Raw genomic sequence first — 19,630 nt, 5'->3', positions numbered from 1 at the left:
TGGTGCTGACACTGTCCTTCCTTCTGGAGGATGACTACTTTTGTTCCCCATGGTCCCTGTGTGTGTTGTAAAGTAGCCACCACTCCAAGCTCGCTCCTGTGATAGACTACAATCTCATGTTTAGTTTACTAATTTGTATTGAGATTGTAGTCGATCACGGGAGCAAGCATGGAGCAGGGCTACTTTACAACACACACTGGGACCATGGAGAACAAAAGTAGCCACCCTCCAAAAGGAAGGACAGTGTCAACATGAATTCAGAAATGATTTGAGGATCTACAACCAAGTGATACACAATAAGATAAATTTTTGTTAATAGTTAAAGGAGAACTATGGGGTTAGGGCTTTTCCCCATAGTTCTCCTTAGGGTAACGGGAGGACACAAACTAGCGTCCTCCCGTCACCCTAAGCTCAGTATACCGCGAGCTATACAGTATCTTTCACAGCAGTGGCAAGGTATCTGCACTAGAATTTTTTCAAATAGCTTTGGCCATTATAATGACCAATAGTAGTTTCAACTAAAAACTGTCAAAAATGTAAAAGAGACAATGATTCAAAAAGTAACTCAGAGAGCTAGCTTTGAGAAAATACCTATTAATGGTCTTGTTGGACTGTGGGTAAAGTCTCATCACAAGAATCTTAGAGATATATAAAAAGCTAGACATTTGAAATACTGATGGCCTACCAAAACGTATAGGCACTGGTCAGTTCTACTCACTCTAGAAGTTTTTAATCAATATGGTGTTGCTACAATTCCTTCTGAACTGATCTCCATATAGATCGACAACCTACAATGCACGGAGAGCATCATATAAGACAAGGAATTATATAATAAATATCCTATAGTGAAGACATGAACTATATAATTTACTGGGAGACAGCAGCCATGGTGATAATTCAGTAACTGTCTAGTCAAAATTTACTTTGGATAAGTGATCTCCTAAATGATAATGTTCATTCATGCCATTTATCCATATTGTGAGAATTAGCTTCAAAGGGTAGCACATTCAGGACACTTCCACCAGTAAACAACTTCTTTTTAGGGCTTCCTGCCTACTTTATTTTAAACATTCACATAAGTTTTCCCTCACAGGGGCTTCTCCAACAGGTTAAACACAAAGTTCAACGTTTTCCTTCAGCAACATAACCTTTTTACCATCTCACAAACTTCAAGTTCTCTTTAACAAAACATTTCCCTCACAGGCTGTATCCACACACTTGCCACACAGGCTTCTCTTCACCACACAGGGGATCTGCTCCCCAGTCCACTAGACACAGTCTGGTTCTAGGGTGGGACCCCTTTCTTAAGAGGCTGGGAGTTCTTGTAGAGGCCCTAACAAGCCAGCTTGCTTCAGCTGGGCTTGTTACCTCCAAGCCTCCAGCCCTCTCAGAACTTCCCCTAGAGGAAGAACTTTAGTATTATATCTGATAAGTATTTTGTTCTGCCATCTTGGCTAGACTCAGACATTTTCCTCTGCCTGCTGCCACAGTATACATACATCTATACTACACGGAACTCGGAGCAAAAGGTAAATACGCAGTTGAACTGCATTTACAGTATGTTCACTGCGTTGCTTGCTGAAGGTTTGGTTCTGTACAGTCAATCTTGCAAATAAGGTATATACTGTATATTTAAAAGTAGGGATGCACCGATACAGGCTTTTCAGTATGGCGTACGAGTACCGATATTTTCCTTTTGGTACTCGCCGATACCAAGTACCAATGCCGCTGCTATGGAGCCGGCTTCCCAGCCAATCAGCATAAAGCCGGCTTCCCAGCCAATCAGGAAGCCGGGCGGAGAGTTCCCGCCTCCCTATTTCCTTATGGCACTGCCGGTAAGAGGAAATTTTCCTCTGACCGGAAGTTCCGGTATTGGGGAAGGTATCGGAGCATTTGGGCGAGTACGAATACTCGCCCAAATACTCTGTATCGGCACTGATACTATTATCGGTATCGGTGCATCCCTAATTTAAACCATGTATTTAGCTATTTGCCTGAAATCACAGAGAAAAGAAACAATATCCCTGGGGCTCCAAGGACCCTTTATCTGAGGAAAAAAGTGCCTTCTGCTAACTTCTTTTCTTCAGGGAAGTACTGTATGATCTATAAATGTGTGATGTAGTTAAGCACAAGTGAGCCCTATTAAAAAAAATGAGGCAAATAAATACAGTTGTGTTTTTAGAACAGTCTGACCTTTATTCCTTCAATCCGAAAGCCCAAGGTGGACGTTGAGCTGATAGTCTCTCTCCACTGCATGTATCTGGGTTTGGTAACACCTTGCTGGGCTTTTTCCTCTTCTGTGGGGGCATGAGAATCCACTTCAATCATTTTCTTATACATATCCTTTCTTAGCTTTGGCTTTCCACGAGCTTTTGTCAACTCCTCTTCTAGATATGTCCTGCAGAAAACATAGAAACAATATAGTTCAGTTTTTTGCTTGTTTCTTTGTACCCTTGTGTCAACTGTGTATGCAAAACCGAAGGTGTACAAATACCACCTAATATTGTCTTGAACTTCATAAAGCAGTTGCGGCAGGGGCATTCCCCAACCCTTCGAGACATATAGCTGCAGGCAAGGCAATGCACCTCTGTCCAACTGATTGGGTGAGGAGGAGGGGGTGGTAGTCACAATTTTGAATGTGCTTGAACGAACTTGGGTGAACTCAGACAAACTGGGTTTCGTATCATCCCAGGCTCATCACTATCAACCACAGTCAGTGCAGTGCATGGGAACCATGGCTTATGTGGAGTAGGCTTGATATCAACAGGAAAGTATAGATCGAGGAGGTGATATTAAAAGGAACATGCCTTATATGACTGATATGCAACTATGGCCATAATGGTAATGGTCAGGGCTTGAAAAATCCACTCGTCCACGATGAGTGGACGGTGGAGCCTGACGAGCAGCTTAACGGCCGGCCGTTGTAATTACACGGCCGGAAGCTTTACATTCAAGCGATCGAGCGTCTCTCTAGACGCTCGATCGCTTGTATCAGCAGCTGTCACTGCCGCTGCCGTTCCCGAGATCCGCTGTGCCCGCTAAAAAAATTAAAGAATCATAAAAAAAATAAAGCATAAAAAAATTAAGAAAGAAAACAATTTTTTAAGTCCCCCCACCCCCCACATACACACTCAGATATGCGTCGGGTGCGCCTACGTGCGAAAACGCCTATTGTGCCGCACATTTTACATATCACCGCAAACGTGGGAGTGAGAGCAATAATTTTTAGGGCCATCAATCACTGATAACACTGAGCAGTAAAAGCATTTTAAGCGTCGCCTATGGGCGTTTTTTGCCATTTTGCGGGCGCATGCAATTTTAAGGCTTGATATGTTTGGTGTCTATTTACCAGACGTGACCCCGGCTTTTATGTTTTACCAAAAATATGGGTATAAATGTTTTATAACATAGTGTAGAGAAATGTTTTTTTCTTTTACATTTACGGTACTTTTTTCATTATATAGTAAGAAAAATAACCCCCGAGGTGATTATATACCTCCAAAAGAAAGCTCTATCTGTCCCCAAAAAATGTTAACATAAATTGCAAGGCCATAGTGCGGTCATGCTGACTGGTGACATTTTTGACTGACTGGTGAGACACCCTAATATTTTTCAAGCCCTGGTAATGGTAATACATGCAAATAGTGATTTTGTTTTGCATTTCTAGCAAAGCCACCTTCCTTAGCCTCTCCCCTAGATGATATGGTGGATAGTGCAATTTGTCCTGTGTACTGCCCAGTAAGCTATCTCCTGGACAGGCCGTGCCAGGCATTGTACACATTGCCATGTCAGTGGAGTATGGAGCAGAGCAGCCTGGAAGTGGATTTTGTATCATTAGAATGGCAATAATACGTTTCAAAAATGTTTAACAATTAATAAATGGTGGATTTAAACCGTGGCACAGGTTTGCGTCACCATGAACCGGTACTATTCATTCTTTGTGCCCTTTAGTAACTGGTCACAGGACCATTGTCAAAAGGAGGAGTAATGTTGAATCGGAGATGCTAATAAATTCTCCCTGCCCAATTGCCATTCCCTAAATTCACTTGACAGCGACAGTAACATATTATCACTATCTTAGTTGAGCACCACAGGTCAGCTTTAAATCACCCTGTGTGTAAAGTAGATGTGATCTTCACCATGTCGATACTGCAAAGCATATGTGGAGGCATTCAAGTTTGCCACTCTACAGTGCAACAGAAACACATTGAAAAGCACACGTGTGAACACAGCCATAAAAAATGGCAAAGACCTTTGCAAAACAAAATATTCCAAAATTAAAAAGCCTAGTGCTTGCATTTTGTGTTCACAATACACTGCTTAGCAGAAAAGCTAACAATTCACATACGATACCAGCTTCTGGTAACCTATGGACTACAGAGCATGTTCAGTAAAATGCTGGTGTTCTCCAAGTGTAGGACTCAAATATAAAAAACTTGATAACTTAGAAAAAGCAGATACACACAAAATCAATACTGGTGATTAGTAATTAGCAGCTGGAAACTAAGTGCTGAGAACAATCTGAATTTTGAAGCTGTTATCAAGGCAATTATCAAGTAGACATGAATCTAATTGTAAAGGTTTGTTGATAATGTGTTTCTCTATTCAGGTTCTCCTTTAAATCTTATAGGCTTCAACTTGTATAAGAGCATAGTGTACATACAGCTTTTACAAGAAACTGGAAAAAGTTTTTAGCCAGCTTTAAGCAGCTTTTCTGAAGCCTATAAAAGCACCCTTTGGCTTCAGTTTGGGGATGTTTAACACAGATCATTAAGGAAGCGCCATCGGGTTTTGAGCAAGCTTTAGAACTACCCATACAAGCAGGAAGCATTCCTTTATGACACTGCCTGCTTGTATGAGAAGTGTAATATGCTGCATGTGAGTTGGACAATTTAGTGATTGGTTAATTTGGTAATAAATGAACAAAATACTTATCAATAATCAAATTTAAAAACAATAAAAAAAAAAAGAAGAAAGAACAGATAATACCAAGTACAGAGTACATAGAATACAATGTGACAATTATCCAAGATATGCTGACTTCTAGTTATTCATATGCTAAAATAAAACCACTGTAGGTCATCAAAACATCAATATCTACATATGCCAATGAAAAGAAAAAGATACTTTTAGGCTTATTTTATTAGGCAGTGTGGAAAAGAGTGCAATGTGCACTCTTGCGCCTAATTTGTACAGGCCTATGACAGATTTAACACTGGAGATCAGACAGACTTGCATCGAGATGCAAAACAAATGCAGAAAAAGGAAGTGATCAGGGTCAGGTTTTATTCTGTACCAGTGCTATTTTGGCGCTGCTTAGGAGGAATTTATCAATGAAGCTGTTCAAGTATGATAAATCAGTCTCAAATCTGTCTCACTCCATCGGCTTAGCATTGTCTAGCTGTGCAAAAGAATTGATAAATGTCCCACACAGTAATTGCAATAAGCAAGTCCCCATATATATGATGGGTTTCAGTACTGGGAGCTCAGTGCCATCCTATTTAGACACTGCTTCAATCAGTAGTCTAAATTGAAAACTGCAGAAACAGCAGATTTATGTGAAAAAAAGGTCTGGATAGTAACTGCTTGGCAGCATAATTGCACGTCAGCATTAAAAATTGCAAAACTAACACTAAAATCTGCCAAAATTATATCAGCTCCCAGGAAACCTATTAATAATAAAACTGTGGATACACTGTAGTACCTAAAATCCCTTATGCAACTGATTGATCATTGAGATAAAAATGTAAATAGCATGTTTTAAGAAATGCATTCAACTGAATGGGCTTTGCATATATCCATTATGGTAGAACCATAAATAAATCTAACTGGCACGCAAGTATACTGCAAGGCTCATTGGTGATAAACGTGGACAACACTTCGCATTCTATCAAGCACTCGGTTTTTGTATTTGGTCAGTACCTAAATGCCCCCTTTACTCACCAAAATCCATGATCATGTGATGTTTAGGTCCCAAGCCTATTCTCTTCTTCCATGCATAGGAGATGGGGTCCTACTTTGGGAATCCATGTCACCCCCCTGTGTGACATGGAAACTTTCTACTGACTGTCCGTCACCAGGATCTTTTTACTTCAAATGTTGGATTTCTATTTATTTTGTTATGTTATACAGAATGCAAGTTTAGGTTGGACTTGATGGACTAATGTCTTTATTCAACCTCAAATACTATGTAACTATGTAACTATGCAACAGGAGGAGCTGGAAAACACAATTGTAGGTGGGAACAGCCAAATTTGCAAAGTGGACCGGAACAGTGTTGGGAATTCTAGCAGATCTTGCTGCTGGGGAATCAAAGATACATAGTGCCTGTTGACACCACCGCCATGTAATGCTATTTATTTTTAATAGAGCCCCAGTGCATCTATAGAGCGTGCTACAAAGAGCATTTGTACTACATCGCACTGGAATGGACCACAATGTACTATTATGTACTGCAGTGAAAAAAAAAGAAGAGCAGTAGCAATTTCTCCTCTTTGGGGCTCATGAAAAATGAATAAGCTGTGGTACGGCAGCGCATTTTGCAACATGCTTTGCCACAACACAGCCTAATGTGAATGGGCCTATAAGAAGCCAGGGGTTGACTCATAAAATGTCACTTTTGGATGAACTTCCACTAAAAACAGAATGAGAAGATTACAGTCGCACAGTCAAATACAATTATTATGCGATTTATAGACTATCAGAGAGTGTGCAAGTGCATTACAATGTATCTCTTCGCTAAATCACCCTTAGCTTTTTGGTTTATTTACCATAGCTAGGGTTAATTAACAAGGGATTCCCTATCTAAAAGCCAACGTCACAGGAATGAGTTAGTCAGCCTAAGCTTTTCTGCTTTGCAGTGAGGAACGAGATAAGGAAACACACCCTATCACATGTAATAAAAGTTATGTTGACAAAGAAAAGTATCTACCTTTTCCATACTGTTGCAATCAAAGTTAATTTGTAATTGCAGGTGTCGGCTTGATGAAGTCTTTCGCTATTTGTTCCTGTTTGGTCTTGAACGTGAACTTTATGGAGTAAATTGTAGGTGTAATCCTACTACACCCAGTCCAACAACACTACAATTACTTACATGTTATAAATATAATCGTTATGAATGATAAATGACTGGGTATGTATTTACAGAAAAACATCCTGTATTGTTTTAACGTTAAATCCCTAAAAATAACCCAGACTTACTTTCTTGGCAGCATTTAAACCTGTACTTGGCATCCTAGCCACTAACTGTATGTTAGTGTGCACTTCGTCCACTAATCCTTGTTGACTGGCAGCTTCAGCACTTCCTTTACTTCTCCTCCGATCCCTGCTGCCTCTGCCCATACAGGCGGGGGAAAGCAGCGGGGATCCAGCAGAAAAGCTGCAGGCTGTGCTCTGTGCGTGGCCGAGCGGCGGAGGATCGGTACGTATCAGTGATATGTACCAATCCTCTGTGCAGAGCAAACACTGGAGCGATCAGCTGATTACTCCAGTGTTTATAAATAACTGGGGACACATAGTACTATGTGTCCCCTGTTATGAATGAACAGGAAGTGCTTTACATCACTTTCCTGTTCATTCATGAGTTTCTGAATGGGTAGTAGCACTCAGTACAGAGGCTTCTCCCCATTCATGTACATCTTTAAATTTAGTTTAATTTAAAATGCAAGCAGTCTAAATAGCTGAATTTGGCCTGGTATCAGTCTGTACAGTCCCTGTATGACGATATGCACTTCACTGTTCAAACTACAGCATCCTCGCTGCTAAACCTAGGTCACTGGTACCATTTGGTGTGCAGCTAGAGCTTCTATTGCCTAACAGCTGTCCAAGGGCATGTGTAGGGCTACAAAAAGAGCCCGGACATTATTCTCCATGGAGCAGCATAGCACATGTTGCTCTCTAGAATACAAATTGCTAGAGATAACGAGGCAGATTTCTAAAGACAAGGAAATAAGAGTGAAAGCATTGCCCACGACAACCAATTAAATTCCATTTTTACTCATCCCAGGGCAGGTAAAAATGGGGAAGGGGAAACCTAATTAGATGCCAGGGGAATCTACCTTACTTATCGATTCAGTTTTATAGGGAAGCCCCACTGTTAGCACAAGAAAAGTTATAAAAACAATAAAAAAATTTTACTAAACAGCAAATATTGTCTTAAAGTCTAAACATTTACACTAAAAAGTCAAAATGTTTCTGGTACACAGTATGTGTAATCTGAGTTTCTATTCCTCAGAAACTATTATATTACACTAAGGAATATCCTGTCAGATGCTACAAAAAACAAACAAACTAAGAACAGAAAGCAAATGCGCAATAAAACAAGGAAAAAATATAGAACTGTGCCCTTTTGAAAATTTCATATCAGAATGCAACAATGACAATTCTCAAAGTTTGTTTTGTTCTCAAAGGTTATTTTGTTTCAACCACGTCTGTAAGTTTAAATCTTATTTCACGTATTAGCTGAAAGAAACTGCACTTTTTAAAATAAGGATCCTTGTACTAGTATGTTAACTTTTTGAATTGTGCCTTATGACTGGTGAAAGAGTTTGGGTTCATCCAGACTATCATATGAAACAATATCATACCTGAATACTTGCCAGGATAACGGTTAGCTCTCACAGCCTTCCATACTGCACTGCCACTGGCCAAGTCCTGGAAGTGGTGCTAGGATCATAGCAGAATCATGGGCATTGCAATGCTGGTGTCTCAACTACCCCTATTTCTGGTAGGCAATAGTAGCCTTCAGGACCGAATGAGGATCTTGGCTATGCCAGGTAACAAGTTTCCTTTAATAGATACTATTTCTTCAACTTTTATCTGGTATCAACAGTCACTCCAAGTTAACAGAATTGGACACTTGTACCAAACATTAGACTGAACTAGATATTCATGTATGTTTAATTTGTCGTTTCCGTCAAAACCTTTATAGGAGCGCTGACTGAGAAGTAAGATATCTTAAAAGTGAAGTTTAATCATGTTGTCAATTAACAAGTGTGAACATTACATCATTGTAAAGTACATGAATAAATAGCCAACTTTCTTCCCTTAACTGCACTTGCTAAGGTGATCATGTCTAAAATGGATTATTTGTGGCCTTGCTCTGCAATATTTAGTGACACTTCTACACACACACACACACACACACACACCTTTAAATTGTCATTGTGTGGGTAGAGAAAGGATACGCTAGAAAAGCTAATAAATATACATATTAGGAATTAGCCAGACATGCATCAAAAGAACAGGCAGCTAGCAGAAGTGAAGAAGGCTTTAATAGGCTCCCACCTGACCCCCATTTTACAGTCCATAACACATGGCTCATCAAAGTTGTTCAGAAGGTCATCTAACTGAATGTAACTTTCTTCATCTCTCTCCGTCACTCCGTGGTAGGTGGGAACGCAGGAGGCCAGAACGTCATTCATCAGCAGCTCAAAGCAATTCTTCTCATTTTCAGAGTAGCGTTTTAAAATGGTTCCCCACGCTGCCGCTTTGAAGCTCCCTGGGGAAGAGTATTCAAAATGAAGAATTATTTGGGCATTACAAATACCAGATGTAATTATACATGTATTATATGTCATATGTTTACTACAGACATGTCTTTACAAAGGCAAAGTGTTTACTATCAACAATGAAAAGCCATATGAACTATTTATGATCATGACTGGAGCAAATTGTAGTCAGGCACAGCATAGTGATTCAATCGGCCAGCAAGTAGCAGAAGAAAACAGATTCTTATGACAATGCTATATTTTTTTTTTAACACTGCTTTGTTAGGTGAGCAGTAACTAGCTGTGAGTTCATGTCTTCACAGCTCCCAACAGAAAAAAAAGTTAAGATTTGCAATGTTATAGTGAACATCTAGGTATGTTAAGTGTGCATAGGAAGTACCCAGGAAAATGTACCTTTTTTTTCTGGTGTGCTGTTGACTATCTCTTATACTGTACATGTAGACTGAGGCCCCTTTCACACGGGCTGATCAGGAGAGGATCCGTGCATGGATCCTCTCCTGATCATAGTACAGAGCGGATGTCACTGCTGTGACATCCGTGCCCATACAGTTTTTTCCTCCACCTTCTGATGAAAAAACTGAAACTGCCGGACCTCATGTTGGTCTATGGAAAATCTGATGTACCATATTTTTCCATGAATAAGACAATACTTTTTTCTTAAAAATATTTAACTAAAAATGGAGGGGTGTCTTATACACGGGGGGCCAAGAGGAGAACCCTAGTTGCGAAACTGCCGACACCTCTGCAAACTAGCCTCACAAGTGAAACTTCCGATTGCAGAGACAGGCTAACAGGTTTCCTCCAATCATGAGCCTTATGTACCCGAACGTCAGCTGATGCTGCGGAGAGTGTGTAGCCAGTGCCCAGATGCGACAGGGAGCGGTAATGCCGGAGCATTCTGAGCCCATAAAAATGTCAAAACAATACCAGTAAATGCCTGTCTTACTCTGCAAAATTTAAACTGGATGTAATCAGTTATGCAAAAGAGCATGGAAATAAAAGGTGAAGAGACAGTTTGGACCTCCTCCCACTGGAGTGTATTATCACTGGACACTGGAGAAAACAGGAAGAACAACTCCTTAAGATGCCAATAAAGAAGAAGGCCTTGAGAGGAAAACCAGCAAAATGGCAAAACTTGGATTTTGGAGCAGCGCCAGAGTGGCTTATGTATGTCAACTAAACTTATTCAATGTCATGCAAGAATGTTTCCAAGCAAAATGAAGATTGTTGATTTTACAGGAAAGGCAAAATGGTGCTTCAATTTCATGAGGAGAGAAGGGTTGGCCATGAGAACACGAACAAGACACCGACAGGAAGAGTGAAAATATTGATTTCTGAATTTTGGGTAAGAAAAGGGTGGGGGGGGGGGGGGGCGCAAAAAAAATGGGGTCTGAATTTTGGTTAAGAAAAGTGGGGGGCGTCCTATACATGGGGGCGTCTTATAGACAGAAAAATACTGTAAACAGACATGTGACCGTTTACACCAGATTAACCCCGATCCGGCACGATCCAGTCGGACGAAATGGATCCCTGATCCGTCTGCTTCTTTGGACCCGGCCAGAGGCGGGGGTAACTGGATGTAAACGGATGCTCATCCGTTTACACATGGCTGTCCATAGACTTGCAATGGGCATCCGATCGGGTCCGCCTGAAAAACTGACAAGTGGACGTGATCGGCCCAGCCATGTGAAAGGGGCCTAAAAGGAAAAATTCTGAGAAAGACACTTTGTCTTCCTTCACCTAGTGATTGTTCAGACTGTACATTATAACTTTTTTTGCAGCAACACAGCAGCAGCAGTATGGGGTGAGTTGTGTGAGACACCATTCAAATTAGGGTTTGGAGATATTTTAATGTTAGAAGTAGGGATGCACCGATACCAATACTAGTCCAAATGCTCTGATACTTACCCCAGATACCAGAACTTCTAGTCAGAGTGAGATCTCCCACTGACCGGCAGTGCCGCGAGCATGGAGCCAGCTTCTAGGCCAAACAGGAAGCCAGACGGCGGATTATGACCCACCTCCCAGATTCCTGATTGGTTAGGAAGCCGGCTTCACTTACTGCTAGGCAGCCTGACAGATTCAGTAAGTCAGGAAGCCAGGCTGCCCTGCAATAAGTGCTAGTCAATCAGGAAACTGGGCGGCACGTCATGACCCGCAATATTGGCAGTGAAAAACGCAAGCTATTATGAAAATGTCTGATTTCCTTGTAAAATTGTTTACATTTAAAGAAGAAATAGGGGATGAGTGAATTACACGCATCCCGATAGTTAGAGCCGACATGTGAGACTGCAGGTGTCACACGTTGGCTCTATAGATCGAGAACCGATTGCTCAGTTCATGATCTTCTCCCTGCAGAAACTGGTGAATTTCAGTTACCGCTCCCTGCAGAGATTCCCCCTTTCCGTTTCTCCAGTGACTGGAGGGACAGACAGCTGGCTCTGCTCTAGATAGGCAGAGCCAGCTGTCAATCAGATAGCGTGTTGGATCCCGACAATATTGTTGGAATCCCTTCTAGCTGCAGCTCTGCATGCAGCATTTTTCTGCATTTGCGCTGGACGGGAACGCAGGCCATGTTTTCCTACGCGTCCGATCTTAAGTTAGACTTGTGAAGTTAGAGTGTGAAAATATCAGGCTTGTACAGAAATCATAAAATAAAGTCCACCCTATTCAACAGTATGAATACACACATTCTTATTATTTTTCCACCGTCTGCAACAGAAAAACCTTTTTTATTATTTAGGGATGCACCGATACCATTTTTTTCGGCGTAAAAATACCGATACTTTTCCTCAGGTACTCGCCGATACCAATTAAAGATACTTTTTTTTTGTTAGTGTCATGTGACAGTTTTTCTAACACAATACAGACTAGGGATCTCCCGATACAATTTTTTCAAGACCAAGTACAAGTACTTTCCCTCGGGTACTTGCCAATACCAGCTACCAATACTTTTTTTTAAAGGGACATGTGACATTTTTCCTAAAACATTACAGACTAATGATTTTAGGGCAGTTTCTTTATAAATATGAAGAACTGTAACTCAATCCATGATTATCCAGCAATGGAGAATGGCAACCAGCAAAGGTGGACTACAGATCATTGATTATACAGCAATAGAGAATGGCAACTAGCTATAGAGGACTACAAATCTCAGCAATCCATGATTATGGAGCAATTATACAGGGCGGTGTGCAGACTCTCCAAGGCTGCACAATGTCACCACGGCTGCTCGGACGGGGGGAAAGAGCAAGAGGAAATGTGCGGCTGGACCGTCATTGTAAAAGACAGCCGCCGCGAGGTCCCAAGCAAGCGTGGGACCTCAGACAGCCACTCCTGTCTAAAAACGTAAAGCGCCAGTATCTGCACTTTGTATCAGGGCATTTTTATGAGTAAGAGTACTCGTGAAAGTGCCCAGTATCGGCACCAATACCTGTATCAGTGCATCCCTAGTATTAATGGATATCACTGTTGCTACACCAGCTCCTACAGGTTCACCAAAATAATATTATCACTTTCATGCTGCAGGCTGGCTTGGATTTCACTCTCATTTACAGCCAATGTCAAACATAACATGTTCTTGTGGAGCTGCAGGTTCAACTGCATTCCTATCTTTAAAGTATAACTTCACCTTTTAAGAAGAAATTAAAGAAATGCATAATTAATAATATATAAAAAAATATGCATTTCTTTAATATTTGCTTTCAAGCCTGGCAACATTGCAATTGTTATCACTCGATCACAGCTGCGAAGCTCAGGCTTCTGCTCATTTTCAAACTGTCAGAGCTCATACAAAAGGTATGGAGCTTCAGTTAGGAGAGATGGGGGGTTATTTAGCAAAACCAGTCCTGAACCAGAGTTTCCTTTGTACATGAAGTCACGCACAGAATAGTCCAGACTACTCAGAAACTAGCTGTTGCAGCACCTCCATGAACTAGGGGTGACACCTCGATGGTTCTGTTGTGTTTGTCAATGTATCAAAGCCTGCGAACACTCTTCTCAGAAACTGTATTCTTCAACAAAATTTAAGTGGCTTTAATTAATTTGTTCTGTCCTTGAAAAAGATTAAATATCGTTATTTTTAATGTCACTCATTGGAATCAGATTGTTTGTTCCTGTATTTAATAGCTCGGTGTAGATTAATAGCCAGGTATCCAAAGTAAGATTTGTAGCAGAGAGCAAATCATTAACCACTAGCCAAGGTTACAAGTACAAAAATGCCAGGTGCTTCCTAATGCTATTTATCCTTATAAACCCCCAGTACTACACGTAGACATGGACCAAAACAATGGAACAAATACCGAGTGTGTCTTGTCTGGAATGAGAAGCAAATTCTACAACCACCAAGGAAAAACATTAAATTAAAAGGAAAATCTAGCACAATGTTTTATATAATCAAATAGATCAAATAGGTCAGGCAGAATTGGCTTGTTTTTATGAAATCTTATCAACTAAACGACATAGTAGGATCACTCGCATATGAGAAATGTGGCACAAGGTAACAACATCACTAAAAACAGACTGAGTAATCTCCTCTGAGATTTTTATGACCTTTAACTTGCATATAAACTGGTGTATTTACTGGAAAACTGGTTACATCGCCCCAGTGCTGCATTGTTGGTTATCTAGTCTGAGGTTCAGTGTTCTTACAATTGGGAGGAAAAGTACCTTCTTTGGATAATAGCAGCTGCTGTGTTAGTGCTGAAAGCACACAGGCTGAGAAGCCAAGCTTTGTTTAGTGCTCTTATGTACTATGCCTGTAGTCTCGGCATAGTGTCTGGGCATCAAGAGTGGAGAGGAATTAGAACACCTGTCAGGTTTTTATTGCTCTCTGTGTCCCCATGCTCCCTGATTCACCCTCCCTGTTGGTCCTGTTGACCGTTATCACTGAGGCTGGGTTCACACCATTTTCCAGACCAGATCTGCAACATAGTGCATTGCATTTTTGTTGCGATTGGAACTTATAACACTTTTGGAAAGTTTTTTAGCTTAAAATGGTTTTACAGGTGCGTTCCATGCGGTTTTTATGTGTTTTGATGCGTTCCAATGCATTCCAGACCAGACAAAATAGGACAAGCAGTATTTTTCTGGTCTGGAACGGACTGCGCTGGGGGGAACAGAGGCCAGAAATAATATAGGGATACATTGGGATGCATTTTGGGTCCGGACACAGTCTGGTCTGGAGGTAATCTGGATGTGGTGTGAATGGGCCCTCAAAGAGAGAGAAAATCCAAAGTTTTGGATTGTCATCAGAACAGGAATAGATGGTAAATCTTCCAATGGGGACATTAGTTCTGGTGACTCTGCTAGCCACCTGGGATTTCCCTAATTTTGGCTATCAGACAAGAAGTGAAGCAAAATATCCCCAATGGCAATATTTTATCCCAAACTATATAAAAAAATGTTTGGCTTCAGTACTACTTTAATGAGAACTGCAAGTAGAAGAAGCTTTTCAGGAAACTTACAAAAACATACAGACATCTGCCCATTGCATGAAGCACAGCAAGTAGCCCTGAAGAGCCTAATCTTCTATAGAGAGTTGTAACAGGTTTCTGCTGTCAGGTAGGACAGGCCAATTTATTGCTATCCTTATTCTATAAATTATTTTATTTCAGCAGTTGTTCAATAGGTATACTGACTGCATTTCCTGATACAGACCACCACTACAGACAGAATCCAGTATGCATTACCCTGCAGTCCCCACTTTCAGTCAGTAAAGTTCTGACATTTCCTGATAGTGTCAAAGCTTGACCATTAGCATGGTACGAAGGTTGTTGTACTGTGTAGATAGGAAGATGTCAGTAGTTAAAAACAGTAAGGTTGCTCATATATGTGGGCATATCTTGAGATCCTCAGATTACAATAATATTTGCCCGGGAGTTCTGCTTTGTTTTATTTATTTATGTAACTGTGCATTATACATTTTTCACAAGTGACAAAACATTAATGGTAGCAGTGCATGTGTTTTTTTTTCTTGCCCTCTTGGTTTCGGTGGGCTGTGTAGACAACTTCTATAATGCATCCAGAAGCATAACTTGCTTATATGCAATAGATATTCATGGCTCTGATAAAGCCATATAGTATCAGAAAAATACACACAAAAAGTTCATTTGTACATGTGGTTTATTTTTCTGTGTGCTCTGCACTATATATAAGGCTCTGTTCACAGATATGCATTTTTTCGCACATAGTTATACGCGTGGAAACGTGCAAAACATACCGTATATACTCGAGTATAAGCCGTCCCGAATATAAGCCGAGGGGGGCACTTTTCACCCAAAAAAATGGGCTGAAAATCTAGGCTTATACTCGAGTATATACGGTAAAAACTAATTAATTGCACTGTAGCTTGTTCAAACTTGCGCGGCACGAAAACGCGCATTAAAGAAAAAGTACAAGTGCAATATTATGAACGACTTCCACGCATTCCGGCATTAGTAGCCGCAAACGTGCAGAAACTACGCATATGTTAAAATGCGCATGTTTTCATGCCGCGCGGACAAATGCGTAAAAAGCCATGCTAAATTTCAGACCGTGTGAACGGTGCCTTGCTCTGCCCCGAGTCTGGACATATTTCTACATGCAACAGCCACTTCTGAAATGTTGCACCTTTGAGGATGTGAAAGTCATGTTTGTCCTGTTTAAACAACTGAGACTCAATGTCACAAATGGTAACACACTATCCAATATAGCGAAAGGCGTATTGCATGATGCATAGATTATGACTTTCATAAGATACAGAAATAGTTCCATGCGGCACAAATTAAGTCATGCTTGCAAATGATGTGATCACTCCAGGGAATTCACAAAGATTAAAAAAATTAAATTCATAAGTACATTGTAACTCATTAGTGACATTTTAAGAGAAATAAAAGAAATGTTGAAACAATGACTCAATGACAATCCCATTAAAACACCAAATATTCTGCAGGGGATAAAAGGATGCAAGCCAAAAAATAAGTTTATGTTAAATATTAACTATCTTCTACTGAGCAGCTTAATGCGTGTAAATTAACAAGGAACTTCTCTTTGCTCCCTTTTGGTCTGTTTAATTTTCCGTTGGAAAGCATTTTGCCATATCTCTTTTATAAGTGCAAAATAAAACCTGTTAGATATTCAGAGTTGTTTTGTGTCATCTGCACACTTCCTTTGTTATCTCAAACAATTTATTTAGCCCTCCTAGTTTTTATCTTAGGACTTGAATTTAATTGGCGCCTTTGCTGTAGAGATGAAGACAGTCAGAGTAGTTGAGTAGTTTGGCAAAAGACTGGGCAGGGCCGATACCACTGAGCCCACAAAAATGCTGTGTGTTGTCAGCCCACAATACACAATTAAGAGAGGAGGGCATTTTTGGAAGAGCAACAGGGATTAAAAAAATAAAATAAAATAAATGCACCCATATTGATATAGGACAGTCTTTGGCTAGGCATGATCAGCAACTACCATAAGCTGGTCATACACAGAACATTGTATTTGTATCCAAAATGGCAGTCTCTTGTACGTTATAGTTGTTGGTAGATCTAAAGTAGATTGTACAGACTATACCGTGCATAGCGGTAAGCCAGCTTTGTGTTTTTTGGCCCTTTGAGGCTGCAGCTATCTCACCACAAAGGTCCCCAGAAGATATTATAAACCATTAGGGGATTTAACTTCCCAAGCTTTTCCTCCATGCCTCTTATGAGTTTAGTCGCCCTTCGCTGCACTTTCTCCAGTTCCACAACATTCCACAACTGGTGCCCAAAACTGAACTGCATATTCCAGATGAGGTCTTACTAATGCTTTGTACAGGGGCAGGATTATGTCTCTATCTCTGGAGTCTATACCCCTCTTAATACAAGAAAATATTTTGCTTGCTTTAGAAACTGCTGCTTGACATTGCATGCTATTATTGAGTCTATGGTCAACACAGATCTTTCTCCATCATTGACTCCCCTAAACATACTCTCCCTAGAGTGTATGACGCATGCATGTTTACCAGAAACAGGAATTTCAGTTTTGGGTAGACTAAACCTTTACACTGAATCCTTCACAAATGTATACAACTAACAATATTGCTGAACAGCAGGCACGGACTTGAGATTACTTCAGGTGTGACTGGAGAGTAAACAGTTCTCTAAATTCTTCTGACCGGAAGCACCCTCTCCCTTCTGAAAATTCTCCCACCTTCAATGGTCAAATAACAGTCTCAGCAGCCAACAGAGGCTCTGGCACTGTATAAGGGTTCAGCTCTGAGAAGTCAAGCAGAAGTGAAGGCCTCTATGGAGAAGGTGCCCAGGATAAGGGAGCTCCTCCACTCTGAGGATCAAATAAGTTGCAGGCACCTTTATTGGGCCTGGTCACCAGTCACAGTGTTTTACACACCTTAGATATGTGACCAGTTAACATTTAGGCCTGATTCACACCTAGGCGACACCGTTGTTGCGCGTTAGCAGCATGTGGTTATTTGTGCATTTATGCGCATTGTGCACATTTTTAATGCGCGTTTTAACACGCGTACATGAAACCACGTTTTGACTGGTAGCTCATAAAACATTGTGGGCAATGGAAGAACATGCGTTTAAAAAAGCATACAAATGTGCAACATGCTTCTGCTGCTCGTTTTTGGGCATTTCCAATAAAGTCTGTGGGGCAAAAAAACGGTTTTATCTGCCCAAAGAAGCTTATGTACCTTTTCGGGCATTTGGCGTTTTTCTGCTCAGGTGTGAACCAGGTCCATTGAAAATCATGGGATTTCTTGTGTTGGGAATTTAAAAGCACTTTTCAAACTGCTCAAAAACTCATGGGTGTGAACCAGGCCTAAGGGAACATGGAATGTCTAAACGAAATGACAACATTCTTAGAAGCTCCCAAAAATTATGCACTACTTGCAATTCAGTACATTATATACCTAGCACCTGGGGTTTGGCCAGTCCGTTCAAACTGTACATTTGAGCATATAAAAATAAACATTAACGCAAGAGATATGTTTAATCAGACATTCTGTGAAACTTTTATCATAGTACAACACGTTTATAATGGCACAGAAGCAACAGTTAATGTAACGCCCTTACAATCATAATACTTTTTCTACACAAATAACCTTAACACACCCAGATGTACATTACAATGTGTACTTTATGGTGATGATATCCTAGGACATTAACAAAAATATCTTGCATTTAATGAATACTGCTACTACAGGTGTGTAGTGGTGGTGTCCTGACTGACAGAGGAAGGCAATCCTCCGTATCCTTAACGTGAAAATACAAAAGTGTAGTGCAGGCATAGCAACATCTTATTGTGATTACATTTTGTGAGATTTCTGGGAAACATTACTTTTTTCGCAGAGATTTTTGAGTTCACATGATCACTGTCTTTCCTACTCCTTCAGCGTAGCGTAGCATGGGCTGTTTGCAGGGAGAGAGGTGGGACCAAAATGTCTAGCGATGTCATAATTGGGTCCTGGTCTACAGAAGAGAAGGGCTGACCATGATTGACCTGATGTTAGAATGGCCAGTCTCTTCCTCCATGCTGAGCTGCTTGAGCACATACTTTGGTAGTGTGGTGGCGACGAGAAAAGGGTTATATCTCTGTGCAAAGTTCCAAATTTCCATAAGGGTGAAATTGCAGCAATTTCACCCTTATGTAGGAAGTAGATCATCAGCACTTTCACTTGCATGACGAACAAGTATGAATACTAAATAAGGGAACAACAGATGACACTGAGCTCCCTAAAGATGCAGTGATTTGATTTTCACATGGGCAATTTTATTTTGCTGTAACGTAAAAAGCAAATTAAACTTTGGGACTGAAATACTTGCCTTTCCTGGAGAAAATGCTGTGTCAGGTTTCCTCTTGTGCTTGGCATATAACAGCCTTGTATTTGGGTACATGACCTCTGCTGAAGGGGAGGCTTAGGCCAAGTGATCTTCCCCTTTGGCAAAGATCACAAGACGGAATGCAAGCGTGGAAGTAAGGAACAGCAAAGCAACTGACATTCTTTGAAGGCGTGGGTAATGTATAGGAGGAGCACTGGACTCTTAAGGTCCTCACACACCTTACGATAATCGTACGATAATCACGGGAAATCCCGCGATCGTACGATTATGGTAAGGTGTGTGGAAGCCGTGCGACCTCTACTA

General features: G+C 40.7%; 1 protein-coding gene across 1 annotated transcript in view; it reads right to left on the bottom strand.

Moving 5' to 3' along the window:
- Positions 1-19,630, bottom strand: part of LOC108799223 (inositol-trisphosphate 3-kinase A-like) — a 107,439-nt gene that overhangs the window by 10,357 nt on the left and 77,452 nt on the right. Inside the window, exons 3-4 of the mRNA XM_018571057.1 lie at positions 9,286-9,499; positions 2,194-2,398 (exon numbers count right to left, since the gene is read on the bottom strand). Of these exons, the coding sequence (XP_018426559.1) occupies positions 2,194-2,398; positions 9,286-9,499 (419 nt within the window). The remainder of the gene's footprint in view (positions 1-2,193; positions 2,399-9,285; positions 9,500-19,630) is intronic.

This window comes from Nanorana parkeri, unplaced genomic scaffold (assembly GCF_000935625.1).
Source record: "Nanorana parkeri isolate BGI_ZX_2015 unplaced genomic scaffold, ASM93562v1 scaffold1662, whole genome shotgun sequence".
NCBI classification, from domain to species: domain Eukaryota; kingdom Metazoa; phylum Chordata; class Amphibia; order Anura; family Dicroglossidae; genus Nanorana; species Nanorana parkeri.
Note: the sequence above shows the minus strand (reverse complement) of the source record. Positions and strands in the feature narration are given on the sequence as shown.